This window comes from Anomaloglossus baeobatrachus, chromosome 2 (assembly GCF_048569485.1).
Source record: "Anomaloglossus baeobatrachus isolate aAnoBae1 chromosome 2, aAnoBae1.hap1, whole genome shotgun sequence".
NCBI classification, from domain to species: Eukaryota; Metazoa; Chordata; class Amphibia; order Anura; family Aromobatidae; genus Anomaloglossus; species Anomaloglossus baeobatrachus.
The window spans coordinates 634,235,060-634,262,947 of NC_134354.1; the positions used below are offsets into that span (position 1 = coordinate 634,235,060).

The 27,888-nt window shown below is 48.0% G+C and overlaps 1 protein-coding gene across 1 annotated transcript in view; it reads left to right on the top strand.

The window, feature by feature from the left end:
- Positions 1 to 27,888, top strand: part of RB1 (RB transcriptional corepressor 1) — a 334,069-nt gene that overhangs the window by 254,410 nt on the left and 51,771 nt on the right. The window contains exon 18 of the mRNA XM_075336899.1: positions 26,711 to 26,835. Coding sequence (XP_075193014.1) covers positions 26,711 to 26,835 — 125 coding nt within the window. The remainder of the gene's footprint in view (positions 1 to 26,710; positions 26,836 to 27,888) is intronic.

Here is a 27,888-nt window from a genome sequence, read left to right on the forward strand (position 1 = left end):
TCTGACTGCAACCAATCGTAGGCGCTGGTGGGTGGGGAAAGCAGGGAATACGAGATGGAATGATGACCGGCCGGCATTTTCAAAAGAGGAAAAGCCGCCAGAGCTTGTGACAGCCGTGCAGCCCCCCGCGCCTGTGATCGGTGAGTATCAGAGAGGGGGGGAGACCGACCGACCGACTGACAGAGAAAGAGAGAGACAGAGCGACCAACTGACAGAGAAAGAGACCTACAGACAGAGAGAGATTTACAGACATCGATACAGAGACTGAAAGACCTGCGTTTTGCTTGTCAAAAAGCATGTGGAACTCAACAATAATGCAGTCCAAGTGCATTTTGGTTCCGTTTTGACCCATGTCATTGATTTCAATGGGTGGAGAACGCAGCTACAACGCACAAAAGTGACATGCTGCTTTTTTTTCCGCAGCAATTTTTGGCATCCAAAACGCTGCGTTTAAAAACGCAGCGTGCGCATTGAATATTCGGACTTCTCATAGACTTTGCTGGGGAAGCAGAACGTATGCAATTTGGCACTGAAACGTTGCAGTTCAAAACGCAGCGTTAACGCGGGAAAAAACGCAACGTGCGCACATAGCCAAAGAGTCTCTCATTACAAGCTTAGCATGCTGTGATTGTTTTCTCGGTTCGATTGGGGCCAAGAAAATAATTGCTCATGGGTGCTGACACATAGGTTAATATTGGTCAGAGTGGAATGCGATGCTTTATCGCATTCCACTTTGTCCGATTTTCATGCCGTGTGTTTTAGGCCTTAAAGTTCTGCTCAAAGAACGTGCTTAACAGGGTATTATCAATATTGGAAGTTATTCTTTATCGGTGGGATAGGATAGGGGATGGTTTACCAATAGCTGTGGTTCTGATTGTTAGGTCCCACATAGCCGAGAACCAGGGCCCTAAATAGCAGAGTGTGAATGGAGAGGTGATGGTTGACTCTTCAGATCCCCGTTTCTTCTGAATGGTAGGGCTCCTAGAAGTCAAGACTTAATATTGTTCAGGAAGTTACCGTATCTCCTCCTATCTCTTTGATGGGGACAGCTTCCAAAATTAAGTATCCCCATTTAGCACATCCTTTGAGGAGAACTTCACTTGTGACACGCAGGAAGTCCAGAATCCAGAAGATACTGTCATGTGACCGGAGCATGTGACCAGGAAATTACAGCGCTGTCACTGTACTGTATACACTGTACTGGCGCGTGCGCCGAATCCGGCAAACCGTCGAAAAGCCAGATGTGTGAAACTAGCCTAAGCCGGCCAAGACCTCTCCTGCACCACTCGTGATCAGTATTGACTTTTGAATGGAAGAGCTGGCATACATTGAGAGTAGAGTTTCAATTTTTAGACGAAAAAACAAATGTTTTTGAGCGGTCTGCTAACATCTGGCTGCCACTGCAGATTACAATCCATAACTGCCCAATGTATATCCAGCTGTACATAAACAGGTTAGACATCCACTGAATGTTTGCATTATATGTTCAATCTCTTTTAATACAAGAAGAAAACAAATCATCGTGTTGCATTATTTCTCATTGATATCATTGTTTGATAAAAAAAAAAAAAAAAATTAGATTAGAGATGTCCTGTCTTTGTCTGTGCCACTCAGGAGAGCATGGATCATTTCACTGGTAATACAGAGCCTTATTGACTGAATTCTTGTAAAAGAAAGTTTACATCTGACTGTGAACTGAGGCCGGTATGTTGTGACATGAACCAGCTAGGCTGTAACGAGCAGAGCCTTGGATCCCTCCCTGATGACCTATGGACTATGTATTTATATACAGTACAGATAAGTTATCTCCTCCAACCACTTCACATAATTTACCTTATTATGCTATCTGTGTTGAAATTTGACCGGATCATGTGGTTTTTATACATATGTCTTTTCTTTGTGGTGTAACTGCCATCAAACCAGTAAACAGCAGGCTTTCCAGAGCAGCATATGACCACCCATTTATTTCTGTTGGTGTCGTTCCTCTGTGGGCACAAATAGTGCATGTAATACGGCATCATTGCACATGGATTTACATGGTTTACTGCACACTTTTCAGTATTCTTGTGTTGTAGCTAATATATGTCTGTCAGCTGACATAGACCTGCATATTCCCTTTGACCCTGTGCTAAATTCCTCTTAAGTTTTTGCACTATGTGGCATTGGGCTTGCTCAAACTTGAACATATCTAGAGATTTTTTTCATATTGGAAGGTCCATGTTTACACATTCCTGTACTGAACTATATAGAGAGGTTTTTCCCAACCTTTCTTACTGTGAGAGCCACATTCAGCCCCCCTCCCCACCCCCACACACAGTAATCACACCAAGAACCGGGTATACCGACACAGAATCCCACAAAAAGCAAATTGTGACCTTCTGCCACTTCTTATAAGCAGGATACTTACATTTGGGAGTGACAACTTTATCCCTATTCTGTATTCTTGAATCAATAATACCCACCTCTCCCACTGGCTGTTTCATACTATCTCCAGCTTACCATATTTTTCTCCCCCCTACCCAGTATATTTCAGCATCTGGAGACCTGCTCTTCATAGCTGTTTTCTAGACCTGGTGCTAAAACACCAAGGGCGGCTTTGCACACTACGACATCGCAGGTGCGATGTCAGTGGGGTCAAATTGAAAGTGACGCACATCCGGCATCGCATGCGATATCGTAGTGTGTAAAGCCTTGATGATATGATTAACGAACGCAAAATCGGTGTAATCGTATCATCGTTGCAGCGTCGGCGTAATTCATAATTACGCTGACGCGACGGTCCGATGTTGTTCCTCGTTCCTGCGGCAGCACACATCGCTGTGTGTGAAGCCGCAGGAGCGATGAACATCTCCTACCAGCGTCACTGCGGCTTCCGTAGGATATACGGAAGGAAGGAGCTGGGCAGGATGTTTACATCCTGCTCATCTCCGCCCCTCCGCTCCTATTGGCTGCCTGCCGTGTGACGTCGCTGTGACGCCGCACGACCCGCCCCCTTAGGAAGGAGGCGGGTTGCCGGCCAGAGCGACGGTCGCAGGGCAGGTGAGTGCGTGTGAAGCTGGCGTAGCGATAGTTTTCGCTACGCCAGCTATCACACTATATCGTACCTGCGACGGGGGCGGGCACTATCGCGTGCGACATCGCAGCATTGGCTTGCGATGTCACAACGTGCAAAGCCCGCCCAAGCCCACAGACAGCCGCGAGCCACACATGATTGGCCACATGTGGTTCCTGAGCCACAAGTTTCGGACCCCCTAATATACAGTGTGTGTGTGTGTGTGTGTGTGTGTGTGTGTGTGTGTGTACCTACAATTAAATAATGACTTTATAATATTGCTATTTATTCATTGCAATGTAGCATTCAAAACTATTGGATTGGCTGCAGAAAATATAGGGGGGAAAAAAACTAAGAGAAATCTGCTAAATAAGTGAAAAAACCCTCAACAACCCCTCCCCCGGTGATTCAGTGGCAATGCTAGTGTAGTTCCCTACTGGTGTTTCTGTACACCCTAGCTATAGCCGTCAAGTGTCGTCACATGTGACTGTGGTTGTCACAACAACAACACGAATAGGACGTCGGGATACAGCGTCCCAAGAGCAGTAGAAGGTTTGGAAGATAATCATTTTTTTCTTTATAGGATGACATTTAACTAGATTGTACAGGTAATCTACAACAATAGTTAAATTATCTTTTTTTTTTTTTTTTTTCTTTCTCCCGTCCGATAACTTCAATGGGAATAATCTGCAACAAATTCCACCTTTGTCCCATGTGTTCTAAGACTGAACAGCTGTACACGCTCCAAAAAGTCCCCACTGCCCGCTTGTCTTAATGGTGTCCATCTGCACTTTTCAGTGGTATTTCTGGATGTAAACCTATTCTGACTCCCTTGAAAATATTCACCCAAAGTACAAAAGCTAGTGTAATAGAAAAAGCTTTCATTTTAGGATTTTTCCACAGTTATACCTATAGCGGATATCTCTATATAGTAATACAAAGTCATCTGTCACACAGTGCTCTTATGTTTAAAAAAAAAAAATGAAACACCCTCTGATTGGCTTCTCTCACGTACAGGACACTCCGCTGATGTTGAGAGGATGAATGGTGGTTCCAGCTCATTGCATTCTCTTTAGTGGTTGTACCGACTATAAAACTGGCCCCATTGTATAGAAGAAACCTGTATCTTTTCAATTGCAGTGACAAACATCAGATCTATTGTCTTTCTTCTTATTGGTGATATGTTGTTATATTCTGTAAGATCCCATAGACTACTTCTGTATAAGACCAGGAACTAGAAAGTTAGGCAATAGTCTGTTCCTTTTTTCTGGCATGCAATCTATTCCTTTCACCTTCCGCAAAATTAACTTGAGAAATTGAAGCGTGTCTGTTCTCGACAATATATCTATTCACGTCAATACATCCATGGCTGGGAAAATGAATTCTGGGTGCAGGAATTATTCATATGACCGTGAAATACACGGATGTCATAGCCTCCAGCCGGCCCGCAGAGATTTCTGTTGGTAATTGCAAAACATGGGAAGCATTTTTGTATATGTAATTATATTGTGTAGGACAAGTAAATGAGTAAAAATGTATATCAGTGGCAAAGGTATGAAGCCAATGAGTACTTGTATGTGACTGGGTAAGGCTACTTTCACACATCCGGTTTGAGCCCTGCGGCTCAATCCGGCTGTGAAAACTATGCAACGGATGCGGTGAAAACACCGCATCCTTTGCATAAGTTTTTACATGCGGCCGGTCCGGTTTTTTCCGGTTGCGGCATGCTACTGAGCATGCGCAGTGGAAAATACCGCATCCGGCCTCCATAGGGATGCATTGAAAAATGCGCCGCAGCGGCCGGATGCGGCGCGATGCGGTGTTTTTTGCCGGAGCAAAAAACGTTGCAGGGTACGTTCGATCCGGCCGCCGCATCGGCTAAATCTGCCGCATGCGGCAAAAACCGGACCGAACGCAAGCCCCTACGGCACAATGCGGCACTAATGTAAGTCAATGCAAAAAAAAACCGCAATCGGCGTTACAAAAGCCGGTTGCGGTTTTTCTGCAGAACGCCGTATTGTGCCGCAGAGCAAAAATCCGGATGTGTGAAAGTACCCTTAATTACCAATGACATTGTACAGTTTATATGGAAGTTAGAGCAAGGTGGAGTCTCTCCTATCAAAGTCTTGATCTGAGTGGACAGGGAAATAGTTTTAGAAATACACAACTAAATTACTATGTAAATTGTAATGAAGGCCTCTTTAGCAAAACAAATGGTCGCTCTCTCCTCTCTGCTGCAACTGCTGGTTTTTGGCTGTGTGCATGGATCAGAAGTCCTCGAACTTCTGGTCATGGGCACTACACCAGTTTGAAGACTGGACGCATACACCTGGCTTCATAGTGCCCATGACCACAAGTCCGGGGACTTCTTATCAAGCACATTGAGCCAAAAACCAGCGTCGGCCGTGGTGGCAGCAGAGAGGTGAGTAAACATGCCTCTGACGTTGCGCATTCATTAGCATGTTAGCACACCCACTGGGCCATGCTTACATGCGAAGGGGGCCCGACTAGCTGAGGGAAATAATGCCCTTGCGACTAGTCGTTGGCCTCATTAGCATATCATAAAGGATCTTTAGAAATACTTTTTTTAAAGATCTCTTTATCTATGCTACTATATGCTGGGACAGTTAGGCAGGGATTAGCAATATGCACCCAGAACTGCTCGTGGTTTTGGGTGCAAATTGCACCTGAGAGGTTCCATTTAAGTAATTACTTAAAAGGAACCTGTCACCAGATTTGTCCCTGGGGCCACCACCAGTAAGCTCTTATATACAGTATTGTAGAATGTTGTATATAAGTGCCCAGGCCACTCTGTGTAACTTAAAGGAGACCTTTGTTTTACTCATCTGGGGGGTGGTCAGGTCCATTGGGCATCGTTGTCTCTGGTCAGACACCTTCTTTAATCCTGTGCAGTCGCCGTTCTTCTTCCCAGCTCCATGTGGATGACGCAACCAAAATCGTCCACACAGAGGCCTCCATTGCGATCATGCGCAGTTTGATCTGTCCAGCTGAGGGCAGATCATAGTATTGTAGTGCGCATGTGCAGGTGGTCTTTGACCTTTCCCTGTGCCTGCGCATTACAGTACTTTGCTCTGCCCTCAGCAGGGCAGATCAAAGTGCGCAGGAGCACAATGGAGGCCTCTGTGTTAATGTTGTAGGACGCTTCATCCACACTGAGCTATGAAGGAAGACAGGAGGCGCCAGACTGAGACCAGCGACGCCCAGTGGACACAACCGCCCCACAGGGGAGTATAATAAAAGGTATTTTTTACGTTGTACAGATCGGCTTGTATACAGTATTCTAGAATGCCGTATATAAGGGCTCACTGGTGGTGGCCGCAGCTTATAAGGAAAAATCCTGGTGACAAGTTCCCTTTAAAAGTAATCTTTACACAGGTTGCTATGATCTGATAACACAGGGCAAGAAAGCCTCATTGGAGGGATATATCACTTACTGTGTTGCTTGGTGTAATTTTTCATTGAACACCTGTTTTGTCTGATGCAAATGTAGCAGAGCGAAGCGTTAAACTGTGTATATCGCACACACACACACACACCCCCCAACCGGCAGCTTCCTGTTTACACTATGATTTGTCAGCAACCTACTAATCAGTGGTGGGCGCAGAATTAGGCTATGTGTGCACGTGTGCGTAATTCATGCAGTTACGCTGCGCTTTGTAGCGCAGCGTAACTGCATGCGTCCTGCGTCCCCTGCACAATCTATGGAAATTGTGCAGGAGCCGTGCGCACGTGGCGTCTTAGAGCGCAGCGCTTCGGCTGCTGCCCGAAGCGCGCGTTCTAAGAAGTGACATGTCACTTCTTCCGTGCGCTTTGCCGGCAGCTCCTGCTCTGTCTATGGCAGGAGCTGCAGGCAGAGCGCACGTTCTCTGCCGGCACCATGCGCTTCAGAACGGAGCTTTTCAGCTGCGCTCTGAAGCGCACCTTTTAGGTGCAGTGCAGAGCGCACGCGTGCGCACATAGCCTTACACAGATTAGCCTGACTGTTCTGCATGTGAGATATAATCAGGCAATGACAATCTCCTGCTGTTGAAACACTGCTTATATTGAAATTACAACACACAGCCAGCAGAAAAATAGAAAAAAAAACTATAACCGTCACAATTCGGTGATGCAAAAAACCTTTGTTTTGTAAAAAAAAAACAAAAAACGTTTTTTAGTATGATAGTAGCCAAACTTAAAATATCTAGTATTTTGAAGATGTAGATGGAAACCCTAATGGTGCACAGCATAGAGCACAGGATAAATGTCAACTGATCCAAAATGTTCTGTACCACAAGTTGCCACCAAATGGCATTCGACTCAACACACAAAAAACAAGTCCCCACTCAGGTCTGTGATCTATTAATGGAAATATAGGGGCATCCACATCACTGATAGCATTAAGGCTCTGGAAAAGCATAGTGGCTCCCCCACAAACAAATCCTGCACTCCCAAATCCAAATGCCCCTCTCCCTTCTGAGCACCACAATCAATCTAAACCACAATAAACTACCACATGATTTGTAGTGAGGAAGCCCGCTTTATTTACAGGGTGTATCTCCAGAAACACGAGCTGGGCAAAATGTTTGGGTGCTACAATGTACTGGGCATTACAAGGTCTTTATTTGCTATTTTTAAATTTACAACCATCACTGTGTTTGACCCCATGGGTGCTTTCTAGAGACAATATAGTCACTATATGCCTAGATGCCAGAGGGGTGTAAGTATCAATATGTGCTCAGTTGAAGGGGTTTCTGCTGTTCTGGCAATTGGGGGCTTTGTATATGAAGTATGAAACATTCTAGGAAAATCTGTGTTCCAAATGTCAAATGGCGCTCCTTCACTCCCATGCCCTTTAGTGTGGTCACACAGTACTGTACAGTCACATGTGGGATATGGTCATATTCAGGAGAAATTGTGTAACACATTATGGTCCTTTTTTTTTTTTTTTAGGGGGGAGGTGTCTGCTTTTCTAGCACTTCACGGGCTCTGGCCATGTGACATGGCACCCTCAAACTATTGCAGCAAAATCTGAACGCCAATATGTCACTCCTTCCCTTCTTTAATTTGCACTGTGCCTCAAAAGTAGTTTTTGGCCACATATGGGATATTGTCGAACGCATGAGAAATCGTGTAACAAATTGTATGGTCCCTTTTCTCCTGTTACCGTTTTTAAAAATTGAAACTTTGGGGCCAAAGCAACTTTTTGGTAGAAAAAAATTGTAAGTTTTATCTTCATAGCCCAATGTTATACAAATCTGTGAATCCCTTAAATTGAACACTATCATCAAGTTTCTATACGTCACAAAATAACAATCTCAAAGTCACTGGGATCCGTTGAAGTGTTCCAGAGGTATTAAATCCTAAAGTGACACTGGTCAGAATTTTAAAAAAATTGGCCCGTTCATGACTGGGAAAACAGGCTCAGGAGTGATGGGGTGACCCAACTATTCTTCACATTCCCTGCTTTGAAAACACACTAGACTTAAGAGTATATCCGGCATATTTTCATATATATATATATATATATATATAATATATATATATATATATATATATATATATATATATATATATATATATATATAATATGAAAATATGCCGGATATATATATATATATATTATAAAAAGTGTCGGCCATTCAGCCACTTTCGATGACGTCTCGACAACACAGCGACGGCTTCTCATCCACCATACTCTGTAGTCAGGGCGGCACAGCCGACATCATGCTGGTTGACATACGACTCGCCCAGTTAGTCAGCAGGGAGTCTGCTATCAATCAGCATGACGTCAGCTGTCCTACCCCATCTACAGAGCAGAGTGGAAAAGAAGCCTCTGCTCTGTTGATGAAGCCACTGTGTCGCTGGCAGGAGCAGTATGTGCCAGCAAAGAACGGCGCTGGAGACAACAGGCAGGTAGGTAGCAACTATCTGCCTGTTAGTGATTGGGCGCTCCCCTCCCTCCAAAAGTCCCAGATATACCCTTTAAAGGCATCTAGGTGTTAGACCCCCACTAATCTGGTATAAATGTCTTATCCTATGGGCATAGGCTTTCAATAGCAAAGTCCAACTTAGGTGTCTGCTATTATGCTGAAATGAATCCAGCATCCATAGATATTTGTCTCTAAAATTACCAATATTGGTTAGTTTTGTCAGCAAACATCTCCTTCATGGTCACTGAGCTTACATGTGTACAGGTCAGGGTGAATAACATCATAAATGACTAAGAAAATAAATAATCTACCTCTAAGTAAACAAAGAAAGGTTTATTTTCTGTTCCTTTCCAAGTGCTAAAATGTTCCCACCTCCGGCAGCGCAGACGTAATGATTTTCTTGTTCAAATCTGGCTTACTTTACTTTGAACTCATCTGAAGGTTTATTTTTATTTCCTATAACACGAGGTTCCCTGTCTCACTTTTTGACGAAAACATTTAATTTAAGTTGTCAATTTACTTACACGTATTTCTAAATCGAAGTTGCTTGACTTATATTTCTAAATGTCCCGATATAAAAGGCTGTCACCAGGGGACCTAATCTGTTATAATTCTTAAACAATTTTTTTTTTTAAATTTAAATTATGTCTTCATATATTTTCTTTTTTAACTCTTCCTGTATAAATGCACTGTTCATGGTTGCTAGTATTCAACCAGCCTATGTTTCATGTGGGTTGTGGTCGTTCTCTTCATCCCATTAATGACTAGGATTAATTGGTCTGTGTTGTTTCAACAAATTTTGCATAAATCAACAAGTCAATATTAGACACTTTGCCAAATATCAAATCAAAGTTTTGTCTCTCCACTAAATACTTCCCCAGGACGGTATCAGATCATTCGCCCCTGTGTGTAGAAATAGACCTGGGGGAACAACAAAACCAAAATAGAGCCTTATGGAAATTAAATCCCTTTTGGATTCAATTAGTGGAAGATGGGGGGGGGGGGTGTTAGGGGGGTATTAGTGATAGTTACATAGTTACTAAGGTTGAAAAAAGACCTAGGTCCATCTAGTTCAACCTTCCTCCACCAGTTCTACACCTGGTCACCAAGTCATTTATAACCAACAATGTTTTGTGTACTGAGGAAATCATCCAGCCCTTTTTTAAAAGCTGTTATAGTATCTGCCATTACTACCTCTTGTGGTAGGGCATTCCACAATCTGACTGCTCTAACTGTAAAGAACCCTTTCCTATTTAGCTGTAGGAATCACTTTTCTTCCACTCGCAGTGAGTGTCCCCTGGTCCTTAGTATTGTCTTTGGAAGAAATAAGTCATGTGCCAGTCCTTTATATTGACCACACATGTATTTATACATATAAATGAGATCTCCTCTGAGACGTCTTTTTTCTAAGCTAAACATATCTAACTTTTTCAACCTGTCATCATATGGGAGGCCTTCCATTCCTTGTAGTAGTCTAGTTGCCTGCCTTTGAACTGACTCTAACTTCTGAATGTCCTTTTTAAAATGTGGAGCCCAAAACTGGATCCCATATTCCAGATGTGGCCTTACAAGTGATTTTATAGAGGGGTAGCAATACGTTGGGATCACGGGATCTAATCTCTCTTTTTATACACCCTAGAATCTTGTTTGCTTTAGCAGCTGCTGCCTGACATTGAGTGCTGCTGCTCAGCTTATTTGTAATGAGAATACCCAAGTCCTTCTCCTGATCTGTAGTCCCAAGTTTACTTCCATTTAATGTATACGCAGTTATAGGATTACTACGTCCTAGGTGCATTACTTTACATTTATCAACATTAAATCTCATTTACCAAGTATCTGCCCATTCTGACATCTTATCCAGATCTTTTTGTAATATTGTACTATCAAGGTCAGTTTTTAATATCCTACATAGTTTGGTGTCATCGGCAAAGACTGACACTTTACTATCAATCCCATCCACAAGGTCATTAATAAAGAGATTAAAAAGAATTGGTCCTAGCACAGATCCCTGTGGCACCCCACTGCTGACTATAGCACATTTAGAGAATATACCATTTATGACTACTCTTTGTTTCCTATCTTTTAGCCAATTCCTTACCCAGTTGCATATAGTTTAACCTAGTCCTTGCTTCTGGAGCTTTAGTATAAGGCTATTATGTGGTACAGTATCAAGGGAATACCTTAGGTTCAATGAAGGATCAGCATCTATTGGAATGGTTTGGGAGGCAATGAAGGCGTACTTGAGGGGATTGTATATAAGGGGTATATCCAAGGTAAAGTCGGAAGCAAGAAGGCAGAATCAGCTTGCGTTTCAGGAATTGGGGGAGGCGGAAGATGCTTTAATATCAGACCCCACGCCAGCGGCAAAAGCTAGGATGAAGGCAGCTCAAAAGATGGTTAATAGATTGACCATACAGGCAGCGGAGAGAAAGAAAATGTTCCAAACCATGCAGTCCTTTGAGAATGGAGAACGGGCGGGTCACCTATTATCAGTGATAGCTGCGGCACAGAGGGAATCGACATACATTGCACGGTTACAGTCAGTAGATGGGGCAGTTGTCACGGACACCTCGGGGATCCTAAAAGTACTAGAAACATTCTACTCTGATCTATACTCAGTCAAGGTGCACCCGGAGGCGGGGGAGGTGGATGAATTTCTAGGCAGAGCTCAGGTGCCAGTCCTCTCAAGGGAATCTAGAGAGTTACTAGACGAGCCATTTGACTTAGAGGAGTTGGAGCTAGCTCTGAGTGATATGGCGAATGATAAGGCGTCGGGGGTAGATGGGTTTCCGGCTGAAGTATATAAGCAACATAGGGAGGTTTTACTGCCGGTGCTGCTTAAGGTATATACCGTATTTTTCGGACTATAAGACGCACCTGACCATAAGACGCACCCTGGTTTTAGAGGAGGAAAATAGGAAAATAAAATTTTAACCAAAAAATATGGTCATGACACACTGTTATGGGGCGAGGATCTGCTGCTGACACTGTTATGGGGGTAATGTCCCCAAATTCTCTACTAAGGTACCCCATTCTGATAAGGATCCTCCTGCCTTGTATATGATCCTGCTCATATACCCCACCATCCTGCTAATAATATACCCCCCATCCATCTTGCTAATAATATACCTTCCATCCATCCTGCTCATGATATGCCCCCATCCATCCTGCTCATGATATGCCCCCATCCATCCTGCTCATGATATGCCCCCATCCATCCTGCTCATGGTATGCCCCCATCCATCCTGCTCATGAAATGCCCCCATCCATCCTGCTCATGAAATGCCCCCATCCATCCTGCTCATGAAATGCCCCCATCCATCCTGCTCATGATATGCTCCCATCCATCCTGCTCATGAAATGCCCCCATCCATCCTGCTCATGAAATGCCCCCATCCATCCTGCTCATGATATGCTCCCATCCATCCTGCTCATGAAATACCCCCATCCATCCTGCTCATGATATGCTCCCATCCATCCTGCTCATGATATGCCCCCATCCATCCTGCTCATGATATGCCCCCATCCATCCTGCTCATGATATGCCCCCATCCATCCTGCTCATGAAATGCCCCCATCCATCCTGCTCAAGATATGCCCCCATCCATCCTGCTCATGAAATGCCCCCATCCATCCTGCTCATGATATACCCCCATCCTGGTAAATGGCGTGTATCCTGTGGCACAGGAAAAAAAAAAATAAACGTTTATACTTACCCTTCCTCACTCCCTGAAGCACCGATCTCTGTCTCAGCTGCAGCGCCGCTGTGTGGAGCCGTCACCGTGTGTGGAGCCGTCACCGTTGTCTGCAGCATCGCGTCTTCCTGTCTGTGCTGGCGGTCAGCTGATCTGGACAGCTGGTGGATACTAGCGGCGCGCACCGCGATGACGTTATCGCGGTGCGCACCGCTAGTATCCACCAGCTAGTGTCCAGATCAGCTGACCGCCGGCACAGACAGGAAGACGCGATGCTGCAGGGGGGCGGCTCCACACACGGTGATGGGTGAGTACACTGATTCACTGCACCCCGCGCTGATAACGATGCACGGGGGGCAGTGAATACAGCCGCACATGATCACTCCAGGCTGTAGTTGCCAGGGGTGATCACGGCCGGCTGCTAATTATGCACACCCCCCCTTCCCGCCCATCACCCCGCCCACCTGTCAGCGCCGGTTTCGCTGAGAGATGATGGGCGGGAGGATGGGCGTGCATATGTAATGAGCGGGCCCACGTGGTCACGGCAGGCTGCTACAGCCTGCTCGTGCCGCCGATGACCCGCTCCACCGCGGCACCCTCATTCCCCGCACCCGCAAGCTTATAGTCAGACCATAAGACGCACCCCCCACTTTCCCCCAACATTTGGGGGGAAAAAAGTGCGTCTTATGGTCCGAAAAATACGGTAATTCATGTCTGGAAAGAGGAGAGCTTATGCCGTCTATGCAGGAGGCAATAATTGTGGTACTCCCTAAAGAAGGCAAAGACCCGGGTTTGCCAGCCTCTTACAGACCGATTTCACTATTGACGGTAGATGTAAAGCTCCTGGCTAAGATGCTTGCAAATAGGCTCACCAAAGTCATTACATCCCTAATACACCCAGATCAAGCAGGGTTTATGCCCAACAAATCCATGGCAACTAACCTTAGGAGACTGTACCTGAATATGCAGATACCGGCGGAACATAAGGGGAGGCAGGTTATTCTCTCCCTAGACGCGGCCAAAGCTTTTGACAGCGTAGAGTGGGGGTATCTATGGGCTACGATGCGATCAATGGGGTTTGGGAAAGTGTATATTAGGTGGGTGCAGCTGTTGTACTCTGCTCCTACGGCAAGAATTAGGGCAAATGGCAGCATGTCAGATAGATTTTCTCTCTATAGGGGCACAAGGCAGGGGTGCCCACTGTCCCCCCCTGTTGTTTGCTATCGCTATCGAACCACTGGTGGCGGTGATGCGGCGGGATCCTGGTGTAGTGGGTTACCGATATGGGAGTGTGGAGGAGAGAGTGGCCTTAGAAACAATAATAAATCGTCCGCATATGACAGATGCAGGGAGTTCCTTGGAGGCGGTAATGAGGGTCATATCTAACTTTGGAAGGATATCAGGGCTCACGATAAATTGGGACAAATCGGTTTAGATGCCACTTGATGAAACACCTTCCAATGTAGTGGTGACTTGTGCTCCGGTTCAGGTGGTGTCAGAGTTTAAATATCTCGGAATTATGATATCCAATAAACTGGCTGAGTATGAACGTCTTAATCTCGCCCCCCTTTTACTTAAGTTCAAACAAAAGATTCTGGCCTGGTCCAAACTGTACCTTTCGGTGGTGGGGAGAGTCAACTTAGCTAAAATGATACTATTGCCCCAACTACTCTATGTGCTCCATAACGTCCCGGTATGGCTACCACAAAATAGGTTTTATAAAATAAATTCTATTTTCCGAGGCTTAATCTGGGGAAGGAAGCGCCCACGGAAGAGGTTAGAATATTTACAGAGACCAAAAGACGAAGGGGGACTGGCTCTACCTAATCCTTGGTGCTATTACTTAGCTGCCCAGAGCCAACACATGGTGGGGTGGGGTGTGACAGGTTTGGAGACCTCAGTGGGGAAAATATTACAGTATGTGATCAGAACAGGTCCTCTGCTGGCAAGTCTGGAGGCGGGAAAGTTTCGTTCACACTCTGCATTATATCCTACTATACAGTTGATAGATAAAGTATGGCGTAAGATCAAACAGATGAGACCGGTAACCGGGTTCACTAGATATACCCCCATGTGGGACAACCCCAACATTCCGGAATTTTTATCTCTTAAAAAATTTGGGCAATGGAGGAGAATTGGTATCTGGTACCTCTCCCAAGTGATGGATGGAAACGTATTTAAGGCTGTGTGCACACGATGCGTTTTTTACCGCGGAAACGCTGCGTTTTGAACCGCAGCGTTTCAGTGGCAAATTGCATGCGTTCAGCTTTCCCAGCAAAGTGTATGGGAAAGCTGAAAAATCAGTGCACATGCTGCGTTTCTTTCCGCAGCGTTTTGGATGCCAAAAATCGGTGCGGAAAGAAAAGCAGCATGTCACTTCTTTTGTGCGTTGTGGCTGCGTTCTCTCCCCCATTGAAATCAATGATGTGGGGTCAGAACGCAGCCACAACGCATGGACCTGCTTTTTTGTTGCGGTCCGCGGCCTTTGTCGGCACGCCAGAACGCAGGCATTTACCTGGAAGTGAGGTCAAGAGGTTTCCTGTTGACCTCACTTCCTGGCAAAGCCCCCGGTGTCGCCAAAGTGCCCGCCCCGACCCCCGACCCCCCTCCCGAAAATCCAACATGGCCGCGCGCACAGTAGCGCACCGGCCGCCCTGCTCCTATGATTTCTGTCGCATGTGCAATAACACATGCGACAGAAAACTGTTCCCCAGGCCCTGCCCGGTCACCCCCAATTCCCCCCGGTGTCATACATACCTGTCCGGTCGCAGCGCTGATCCCCCGCGGCCCCCTCCTCCTTCACAGTGCACGCTGGCCGGTCACATGAGCAGAGCAGCTGACAGCCAGCACAGTGTGAGCTGTGCTGGCTGCTCGCACTCTGCAGCTGTGACCCGGGGAGAGTGGGTGCAGATTTTTGCACCCACTCTCCTCAAATGGAGGGTCTGCCCTCCTAGAAAATGGGGGATACGTTTCCTGAACGTGCCCCCATATTCTAGAAGGTCCAGAGGCGACGTGGGACATCCATATGGATTTCTGCGGACCCATTTTTTTTTTATTAAATTGGAGAACAAGGGAATGATTTGGGGAGTGTTTTTTCTAATAAAACATTTTTTGTTGTCTTTTTTTGCTTTTGTTTACTGTCAATTAGTTATGTCGGGTGTCTGATAGACGCCGTGACATCACTAATTGCTGGGCTTGATGCCAGGTGACATTACACATCTGGTATCAACCCCATTTATTACCCCGTTAGCCAACGCACCAGGGCGCGGGATGAGTTGGGGCGAAGCGCCAGGATTGGCGCATCTAATGGATGCGCCACTTCTGGGGCGGCTGCGGCCTGCTATTTTTAGGCTGGGAAGAGTCCAATAACCATGGCTCTTCCCACCCTGAGAATACCAGACCCCAGCTGTCAGCTTCACCTTGGCTGGTGATCTAATTTGGGGGGACCCCACGTTATTTTTTTTTTTATTCTTTATTTAAAAATAAAAAAAAAAACATGGGGAGCCCTCCAAATTGATCACCAGCCAAGATGAAGCTGCCAGCTGTGGTTTGCAGGCTACAGCTGTCTGCTTTACCCTGACTGGCTATCAAAAATAGGGGGGACCCCACGCCATTTTTTTCATTTTTTTTTTTTTATTGGATAAATACTAAGCTAGGCACCCTTTAGTGCCACATGAAAGGTACTAAAGGTGCCAGCTTAGAATATGCAGACGGGGGTGGGACGTTATATATATTTGACATCCCTTCATCCATTGACGCTTTTTAGGCTGTGTGTCCACAATCAGGGTTTGCAGCGTTATGGGCGCTGAGTGTTTTCCCTGCGTCCATAACGCTGTGTTGTGCAGTAGAAGCACAGTGGAAGGATTTTTGGAGATCCCATGCCCACTGTGCTTCTTTTCTCCGCAGCATAAACTGACCGGTGGCGTGGCTTCCCGAGCCTCAGCATGTCAATTTATGCTGCGGAGACGAGAGTGTTCTCTGCAGGTAGCATAGAGCTCCACAGCAGCCTGAACCCAAATCGTGGGCATGGGCAGCTGCAGGAAGGCTAGCACTGTGTACTAGACGCCGTGTCGCTGGATCATGGCCACATAGCCTTAGGCCCCTTTCACACGTCAGTGATTCTGGGACGTTTGTGCTTTTTTTTAAACGTACCAGGATCACTGACATACGCAGACCCATTATAATGAATGGGTCTGCTCACACGTCAGTGATTTTTCACTGCACGTGTCTCCATGCGGCGTACCCGCGTGTGCGTGATTGCCGCACGGAGACATGTCCATTTTTTTCTGGCATCACTGATGTCCCACGGACCACGCAGTGGTGTGGTCCGTGAAACACGTGCCAGAAAAAAACGTGCTTTTAAAATAAAAAACATTTTAACTCACCCGGCTCCAGCGATGTCCTCTGCAGCCCGTCCTCCCTGTTCCTTCTGTGCCGGCTCATTATTGTCGCGCATATTCATGATGCACGACACAGCCGACCCGGAAGCAGCTGCTGCGGGGGTCAGCGCCGGCCGGATGCTGCACCGCGGGAGCGATCAGCACCATGGAGAGCGGGAGCGGGCACAGGTGAGTTAATCTCTAAGTGCAATCACGGGCCACGGAGAACGGAGCCCGGATTGCACTTAGACAACCCACGTGTGCCGTGATTCACGGCACACGGAGGGACATGTGCGTGTTTTACACGCCAGTGAAAAACGTCAGTGTTTTTCACTGACATATGAAGCGGGCCTAAAAGTGAGAATATTGTTGCTACAGCAACATTTTGGGTGAAGTAGCTGTGGATTCAAAATGCTTAATATACTCCTGAATAAAATCCTTGATGGGTGCAGATTCCAAAATGGGGTCACTTGTGGGGGTTTTCTGACGTATAGGTACCTAAGGGGCTTGGTGCGCGAAGTTTATTTCAACTTTTCCAAAATTCAAATGGTGCTCCTTCCATTCCAAGCCCTCCCATTTATCCAAACAGAATGTGGAGAAGGAAATGACATCACAGGTTTTTTTTTCCAAAGGTCTGTGTTCAACCAACTTTATTATCACTGACAAGTCTTAAAAAACGCACCTACAAAAACGCATGAAAAACGCATGAAAAACGCATGAAAAACGCATGAAAAACGCATGCGTTTTCGATGCGTTGTTTCTCAAAAAGCATTGTTTACAATTCTCCCCTCTGCCAGAGGGTGCGTTTTTTTCCGCGCGGAAAAAAAAGCAACGTGTGCACATACCCTAAGACTTTTGAAGTACTGCTAAAAGACTTCCCACTGGGACATAGTATGTTTTATAAATACCTGCAGCTACGTCACGCATTTGAATCGCAGAACAGAATAACACCAATTGTTATACAATCAGATAGTGTAATTAATATATTAGGGACGCAGAGAGGGACGGCAGGATGTGTATCGATGGTCTACGGGGGACTTCTGTCCATGTCGGTTGGGAGGCAACAAATTGGGGCATATGCAAGGTGGGTGGAAGATTTGGGAGAAACTGGGGAGGAGAAATGGGAGTCTATTTTGCAATATGTTATCAAAATATCTCTGAGCGAGGCAAAACGGCTATCGCAATTATATGTTATATACAGAGTATATAGAACCCCCGTGTGGATGAAGAAAGTGGGAGTGAGAACAGATTCCGTGTCCAAAATGTTCTGTGGAGGAAGCAGGGATCATGCACATGTTGTGGGAATGCCCGTGTTTACAAGGGTTCTGGATCACAGTGTTAAATTTAATTCAATCAGTGATGCAAGTGGACCTACCCAGAAACCCGCTGGTGTGTGTGCTGGGCTATGTGGATGAAGTGGGGGCGGATGAACAAGAGAAACTGGCAGTGGCACCATTGTTGTATGCAGCAAGGAAACTAATTGCCTTGTGTTGGCTATCTGAAAAAGCACCGACACATAAGGAATTTGTTGAAAAAGTGAATTATATTATTTATATGGAGAAAAATGTTTATATTAAAAGGGGAAGGAAAACTCAATATGAGAAGATCTGGAGCAAGTGGCTGGACTTTCCAGGATTAGCGTCATTTGATCTACTGAAAGATAGGATATTTAGACTATAGGTAGGAAAGGAAAGATCGCAGTGGCTGAGAAATAAGGAGGGCAGGTCATTATGTGAGTAAAGAGGGATGTAGAGAGTGGAGGGGTGAGACTGTCGACCGGAAGAGGGTGGGGGGAGGGGGTATGTGTGAGGACTACCCTCACAATTTGTTGTTATGTTTATGAAAGTTTTATGCAATAAAAATTTATCTGATTTTAAAAAAAAATGTTTTGTCTCTCCAATTATCAGTCACTTGTCCTCCTACATGGCTTCTGAAGATAGCTAAACTCTGAAAACAGCTCAGGTCCATCTTGGTCAAAGCAAGGTGGACTGCAAACACTATAAGGTGTCAGGTTACCCTTCCTATTATACTGTGAGGGGAGTACGAGTGAAGGAAAAGGAGAGGTGAAGAAATGGAGAGACATCCTTGCTGAAGTTTCTCGATCTTCTCTATCCCAATTGCTGGATTCACAGCTACACTCCTCAACTCTGTTGATATTGTTCTTCCTGCTACAGCTTCTGTCTCTGTGCTACAGATAAAAAAAAAACAGGAATCCCTTCTGTTTCTGTGTATAGGAGATCACATAGTAGGTAGTCCTCTACCCATAAGGTCAGAGAGAACTGGAAATTAGTAAGCAGATGGGAAAACTAGTGAAAGATGCAGAATAAGTCATGTAATGGCCAGAGGTGTACACTCACAACAGCTTATTCTGAAAGGTACCGTATTTTTCGGACCATAAGACGCACTTTTTTCCCCCCAAATGTTGGGAGAAAGTGGGGGGTGCGTCTTATGGTCTGACTATAGGGCTGCGGCCCGGAATGTGGGTGCTGCGGTGGAGCGGGTCATCGGGGGCACGAGCAGGCTGCAGCAGCGCCTGCCGTGACCACGTGGGCCCGCTCATTACATATGCACGCCCATCCTCCCGCCCATAATCTCTCAGCGAACACGGCGCTGACAGGTGGGCGGGGTGATGGGCGGGGGGGGTGCGCGCATAATTAACAGCCGGCCGTGATCACCCCTGGCAACTACAGCCTGGAGTGATCATGTGCGGCTGTATTCACTGCCCCCCGTGCATCATTATCAGCGCGGGGAGCAGTGAATCAGTGTACTCACCCGTCACCACGTGTGGAGCCTTCCCCCTGCAGCATCGCGCGATGTCTTCCTGTCTGTGCCGGTCAGCTGATCTGGTCAGGTGATCTGGTCACTAGCGGCGCGCACAGCGATGACGTCATCGCTGTGCGCGCCGCTAGTGTCCACCAGCTCAGCTGACCGGCACAGACAGGAAGACATCGCGCGATGCTGCAGACGGTGACGGCTCCACACGCGGTGACGGCTCCACACAGCGGCGCTGCAGCTGAGACAGAGATCGGTGCTTCAGGGAGTGAGGAAAGGTGAGTATAAACGTTTATTTTTTTTTTCTGTGCCACAGGCCATATACCAGGATGGGGGTATAACATGAGCAGGATGGATGGGGGAATAACATGAGCAGGATGGATGGGGGAATAACATGAGCAGGATGGATGGGGGAATAACATGAGCAGGATGGATGGGGGAATAACATGAGCAGGATGGATGGGGGAATAACATGAGCAGGATGGATGGGGGAATAACATGAGCAGGATGGATGGGGGAATAACATGAGCAGGATGGATGGGGGAATAACATGAGCAGGATGGATGGGGGAATAACATGAGCAGGATGGATGGGGGGTATATTATGAGCAGGATGGATGGGGGGTATATTATGAGCAGGATGGATGGGGGGTATATTATGAGCAGGATCATATACAAGGCAGGATGATCCTTATCAGAATGGGGTACCTTAGTAGAGAATTTGGGGACATTACCCCATAACAGTGTCAGCAGCAGATCCTCGCCCCATAAGTGTGTCATGACCATATTTTTTGGTTAAAATTTTATTTTCCTATTTTCCTCCTCTAAAACCAGGGTGCGTCTTATGGTCAGGTGCGTCTTATAGTCCGAAAAATACGGTACCTGAAATGATAGGTGTGTTTTAATGACCTGCCAGTTTTGCTTTTCTGTGGCAATAACAATTTAATTTTATTTTTCTTATATTGTTTTACACTAATTACACGCGCACACACATAAATATAATTTCTGTGGGGTAAGGTTGAGGATTTTTCATTTCCTTTTATAGAATATTAATAATAGACGTTATACATCTGTATCGTTTTTCATAGATAGCCCTCTATACTGAGTCTGTGGCAGAGCTCACCTGGGTCTGCTATGCCAGGCAGACACCCAAAAAAAGCATATGAGCTCTATGTAGATGACAAAAGAGAAAACAGAAGAAGATCTAAACTTTGGTCTCCTCAGTGCCCAGCCATATCTCAGCGTTAAAGAGTTGGTTCACTACTCAGCATAGTGGCCACACATCGATGTAAACCTCATAAAGAAGGCTTTTTTCAAATACATTGTTTAGTTAATTCTGCCTCTGAGCGGTGCTATTGTGGTCCGCTCATCCCCATCATGTGACTCCCAGGTCGTGACCTCTGAGATCTGGTGATAACACTTCAACTTTCACCGCTCATCACAGCCCAGCATCGCTCCTACTTGCGGCGCTCTACAGCGAAGGAGAGAGTGTGCAAGGTGCTGGGGTTTGACGAGCGGTGAAACTCCATCCACAGCCCAGTCACTCAGGGATAGAAGGAGGCTGTGGACAAAAAAGCGCAAATAGGGTCTTACCCCCGATATATGTGGGGTGGGGAAGGGGGAGTAAACTCACTCACCTGATGTAGTTATGACAGTCACAACTACTATAAGTGCATGTAAAACAAGATCCACGGCTGCAGCCACCCAGTGGCAGACATCAGAGAGCAATAGAGAAGGGTGTTCAATTGCCGCGCCAACAGATCACTCATTCAGATGATGAAGACCAATGTCACTTTATTTTCATAATGTCATATTTATGAAAATAAAGTGACATTGGTCTTCATCATCTGAATAAGTGATCGGTTGGCGCGGCAATTGAACACCCTTCTCTATTGCTCTCTGCAGTCACTCAGGGAGACTGGGCCAGCCGCGGTGAAGTTGTCGCGGGCGGGGAGGAGGGTGCCGGCACACCGCGCTCACCCCCTTCTGCTCGGGTCCGGCAGCTGCTCAATGGTGGCTCGAGCTGTGGGCCGGATCCCGGGGTTTCTCGAGCGACACTCCTCGCCCGTGAGTGAAAAGGGATTTGTGGTTGGGTGTGAGGATTGTTATAGTTCGTGACGCCACCCACGGTTGTGGTGATTTCACCACCGCTGCTCTGTACGGGGGCTCCCGGGGATGGTGATGCGGAGCAGCCAGGTGTTGTGTTGCCCCTCCGTGGGTAGGGGTTGGTGATCCCGGGGCCCGGTGATGGAGATGTGTGGTGCAGGGCTTGGTGGGCGCAGGGACGCGGGGGCAGCGCTGTGCCTTGCGGCACTGTGGTACTCACTCAGCCTGAGACGTGGACACAGTTTGTACGGTAAACCAAACGGCTGGTAGGACGGTCCCACAGACTGCTGCACCTGCACTCCCGGTAGGTGACGGTGATGTCCCTCTTCCTTGCACCTATGGTTGACTTGTGGTAGCGGTGGATTCCCTCCGGTTACCCGCTCCCCGACTGCAATCTGGGCCGGAGGAGCTCTACACTTTGCCCGCAGGCGCTGGCCCTGAGAAACTGGTGCCGTGGCGGTGGCGGTGTCTCTCTGCTTCAGGTTGGGCTGTTGCCTTCAATCGGGACTTGGTTGTTGGGGGATCTGCGTCCCCGTCACTGACGGATTCGGCAAATTTGGCGACTCCTAGCCTTGCCGGGGTCCGAGAGGCCCCTGCCCTGGTGCTGACTGTCCTTCGGAACACTACTCCAGACCACCGGGCACACAGCCAACGGGGTCCTTCCAGGAACTTCCAAACGGTCCCCCTCCAGACAGTCACCGCCGTTGCGGACCTTGCTGATCTGGCCCTACACAAAGCTGGACCCTTCAGGCTTTTCTTCCTCTTCTGTCACTTCACTTGCTTTCCTCCTTTTCCACTTTCCTACTTTCACTTTCACTTTGCTGTTGACTTTTGCCCTGTCTAGACTGCACTCAAGCCCTGCCTGGGCTAATCTGCCTGGTTTCTCCCGCCTCCAGAGCTGTGACCTCCTAGGTGGGCGGAGCCAACCGCCTGGCCCACCCCCTGGTGTGCATCATCAGACTCCTGGAGGAAGGCAACAAGGATTTCTGGTTAGCTGTGATGTGCCTACCTGGAGTGTGGGGTGTAGTGGTGTGTGACCTGTGTCCCCTGGCTTGCCCAGGGCGACACATTCCCCCTTAGCAAAATGCAGACCGTCCGCGGGCTGCCGTCCTACACCGGTTTTATTTTTCTGAAAAAGGGGTAACAGGGTTAAGAAAACATAAATAACATTTTTAATCATAACTGTTCCCAAGACGGGAGGCACATTTACTTAAACGTTGCGTTAAACGGCTACGGTTTCCGCTCTCTCCCACCCAAGCAACCTGGTCCTGATGCTGCCCCTAAAACCCAGGCAGCACCCCTTGACCCACAGTCCAGCACAAGTTACCCGAGCGGGATCTGTCCTTCCCCTCCAGAGGGTGGCCACCGGTTCCTTTGGTGGCTGGGCCCTGGCCTGCTCTGCTCAGGCCCCTCCCTCCAACCTGCCTCTCCGGAGGCGGCATTGCGGAAACTGTAACGGTACCCAACATATTTACAAGCCACTTAACGTTTGTGGTGCCCTGCAAGTTCACGGGCTTGTCCATGGATAGTTCCCATGCAAAAACTTTTAACGGTCCCCACGGGGACAACAGTGCCGGCTCCAGCCGGTTGCAAATCACAAGCAAATCAGATGAAACTTCGGTAATTTTCATTTTCCTTATCATTCTTTTGCAAACTGTCAAACAAACAAAGTGGTGGTCCCAACGGGGACGGTGCAACGGGCATCCGCTGCCCTACTCCGGTCCTTCAGGCTCCAGTGCTCCTTCCAAGGGAGGGGGCGCGGCGCTTGCTAGGGCCTCTGGGCTGCCCTTCAATCTAGCGTCCAGCGCAAACCACCCTCGCTCCCCAAAGAACCGTGTGTACTGGATGATATCACCCGGCATCAGATTACGGCCAGGATGCTCCTCGGGCAGGTGGGCATTCACATCCCGCCGGGCTACAAAAACTTCGGCCTCCAGGCCCGGCTCGTAGATGAACCCGTAGCCCCGGCGGACATCAAACCGCCTCACCTGCCCCACGTACAACGGTCCTCGGGCACGGGAGGTCGCCCGCCGGAGGTGCTCCTTCTCCCGGATCGCTCTGGCCACCAGTTCGGCCTTTTTCCGCTCCCTCTCCTCGATCTCCAGGCCCAGCGGTACCGGCTCCCTATCCCAGTACGGCGCTGCTGCCGGCGCACGGGTCGGGCCCCGCGGGACATCCAAAACGTTACCCACTGTCAGGAAGGTGGGCGGCGTATCCCGCAGTGTCATGGCCTTGGGCGCTGCCTTGCAGCAACAACCCGGCGCCACCTCAGCCGAGGTGTGGGGGATGGGCATAGGGGCTTTCCGCTGCCGGGCTTTCGGCTCGGAACGGGTCATCGGCTCCGGCTCGGGGGGTTTTTCAAGGGATGCCTCCGGTTCTACTTTCGGCGTCTTCCACGGTAACACCTCCGGTGTGCCGCGGGCTCCGGCTACAGGTCGGCCCGCCTGGGCGGGGACGCTGGGTACTGCTACCGGTTGCGGTGGTAGCAGGCCTAGTGGCGGGGTCACGGCCTCCGGGACGGGTGGCGAGGGAGGCAACGGGGGGAGAGGGCTTGGACCGGGCCCCACAGCCGCGATGACCGGCCCTGCAAGGGCATCGGGACGTGGGTCACTCACCCTCCCTTTCTCCGCCTCCTCCTCGCGTCTCCGCACGGTGGCTACAACGTCCGCCATGTCGGCCTCCCACTCCTCCATGAGGAGCTGCATCCTGACCTGCAGCCTTTGGTAGAGCTGCGCGGTTCGAATTTCCACCCACGCCGCGGTTCCAGGCGCGGGGGCTACGGTGTCACGGGACGGCATCCACATGATGGCTTCTCTGTTTGCTTCCAGGAACGGTATTTTCGCAGGGTCCTGGCGTCCCTGCTTTTATAGCCGCAGCTACATGCGTCCAGCCGCCATCGCGTCCCCCTTAGCTCTTTCCGGCCCCTCCTCTCTCGGGGCGGGGTTTTGGCCTTCGCGCCTCTACTGCTCGAGAAGACGCTCGAGCGGGAACTTTTCGCGCCAAAGATGGCGGCTTCTGAAATTTTTCTGCCGGATACCTCCGGCGGTAACAAGGCGCACCTCTACCAGACGGCAGAGCGGTAAGATCCTGTTCGTGACGCCAAGTTGTCGCGGGCGGGGAGGAGGGTGTCGGCACACCGCGCTCACCCCCTTCTGCTCGGGTCCGGCAGCTGCTCAATGGTGGCTCGAGCTGTGGGCCGGATCCCGGGGTTTCTCGAGCGACACTCCTCGCCCGTGAGTGAAAAGGGATTTGTGGTTGGGTGTGGGGATTGTTATAGTTCGTGACGCCACCCACGGTTGTGGTGATTTCACCACCGCTGCTCTGTACGGGGGCTCCCGGGGATGGTGATGCGGAGCAGCCAGGTGTTGTGTTGCCCCTCCGTGGGTAGGGGTTGGTGATCCCGGGGCCCGGTGATGGAGATGTGTGGTGCAGGGCTTGGTGGACGCGGGGGCAGCGCTGTGCCTTGCGGCACTGTGGTACTCACTCAGCCTGAGACGTGGACACAGTTTGTACGGTAAACCAAACGGCTGGTAGGACGGTCCCACAGACTGCTGCACCTGCACTCCCGGTAGGTGACGGTGATGTCCCTCTTCCTTGCACCTATGGTTGACTTGTGGTAGCGGTGGATTCCCTCCGGTTACCCGCTCCCCGACTGCAATCTGGGCCGGAGGAGCTCTACACTTTGCCCGCAGGTGCTGGCCCTGAGAAACTGGTGCCGTGGCGGTGGCGGTGTCTCTCTGCTTCAGGTTGGGCTGTTGCCTTCAATCGGGACTTGGTTGTTGGGGGATCTGCGTCCCCGTCACTGACGGATTCGGCAAATTTGGCGACTCCTAGCCTTGCCGGGGTCCGAGAGGCCCCTGCCCTGGTGCTGACTGTCCTTTGGAACACTACTCCAGACCACCGGGCACACAGCCAACGGGGTCCTTCCAGGAACTTCCAAACGGTCCCCCTCCAGACAGTCACCGCCGTTGCTGACCTTGCTGATCTGGCCCTACACAAAGCTGGACCTTTCAGGCTTTTCTTCCTCTTCTGTCACTTCACTTGCTTTCCTCCTTTTCCACTTTCCTACTTTCACTTTCACTTTGCTGTTGACTTTTGCCCTGTCTAGACTTCACTCAAGCCCTGCCTGGGCTAATCTGCCTGGTTTCTCCCGCCTCCAGAGCTGTGACCTCCTAGGTGGGCGCAGCCAACCGCCTGGCCCACCCCCTGGTGTGCATCATCAGACTCCTGGAGGAAGGCAACAAGGATTTCTGGTTAGTTGTGATGTGCCTACCTGGATTGTGGGGTGTAGTGGTGTGTGACCTGTGTCCCCTGGCTTGCCCAGGGCGACACAAAGTCAGTTCAACTGGAAGTTAACCTGACATCAACAGATCTCCGAGGTCACAGTATTTGATAAAAGCCTTCTTTATGAGGTTTACATCGATGTGTGGCCACTATGCTGAGTAATGAACCACCCCTTTAAGCACTTGACCTGCTCCTGCCGGCTAGATTGCAAGATCTTTAATACTGCTCCGTAAATTTACAATGGCTTGTGATATATGTGTAGGGCCAAGCAATGTAAATGAATGGTGTTTTGTCATTATCCCATTAAATGATGGCGTACACAGATGCTTAGAAGCAAGTCAGAGCTACATGCCGGCATTTTACCTTACCAAAATATAGCTTTGAACGTTTAATACTTTTAATAGATTTTATCTATTATTCTTATCATAAGGTAACATGTATTGGAATTTGGTTAAAGGAACATTAATCTGTGTGTCTTTTTACCTTCTAGGATTCACCTATATTTGATCTTATTAAACAAAGTAGAGATCGGGATGGAGCAGATCACCAGGAGCCTGCAAACATATTACAGCAGCCATCACACAACTCACACAACCATCCTACTGCAGCAGATCTGTAAGTATTGAATGGCTATTCAATTTTATTTCCCCTTTATTGTAAGATCTGAGCCAAGATGTTCTGACAATCAAAGTGGTTCGGCTCCAACAACATGAATAAAACTGTACTGCAGTATTCTTTCTCCCTGTGTAGTTATGGGGAAAAGTGACTTAAAGGGGGTTATTTCAAGCTCTTAAATGAGTAAAATTACAGTGTTTGAAAAAACAAGCAACTTTACAATTTACTCAGTATTATATCTTCCAATTTTTAATGTTGTGGTGTACTGCTTGTTGTGTAAGTTACCATCCACCCTGCTGTTTGAGCCTGGCTGGGTTACATAGACAAAGAGCAATAGGCTCGAGTAGCCTGCTTGCCTTATTCTAAAGCGGACTGCATCAAGCCTGCTTAAAGGGTATTCCCATCTCCAAGATCCTATTTGAATGTGTAGTAGGTGTAATAATGATATTAGCAAATACCTCCAATTAGAAATGTAGTATAGTTCTCCTGATCTAGCCATGTCTCTTACCTCATGTGGAGGGTATTGCAGCTTAAGTATCCATGGTTAAGACCATGAGCAACTAACTGTCACTATATGAGTGGTCATGACCATGGCTACCTAAGCTGCAATGCCCTGCACATGAAGTAAGATACATGGCTATATCAGGAGAACTATACTACATTTCTAATTGGCGGTCTTTGCTAATGTTATATTGTGGATAGTGTCTTGGGATTGGAAAAAAAAGTTTAAATTCCCCTGCTCTCCTCCCATTTTACGGAGGCAGAGCCGCCTCTGCTAACTATCTGGGGCGTATCTGCCTCTGATATCAGCTTAAGAAAGTGCACAGTTCAGACCAGTAGCATGACTGTACCACGGTTAGAACTATCAATCTTCAGGAGTGCACAGAATAGCAGGAAGATGGAGGATAGGAGCGGTATGCTCCTGATGATAGCAAGTGGAGAAAACCCCTATAAAGGGATATTCCGATCTCTGCCTTTCATTGATGAGGTGGGAAAAGTGTTTTAACTTGTACCATGCCTATAAAATGTTAAACTTGCAATCATTTCTAAGTG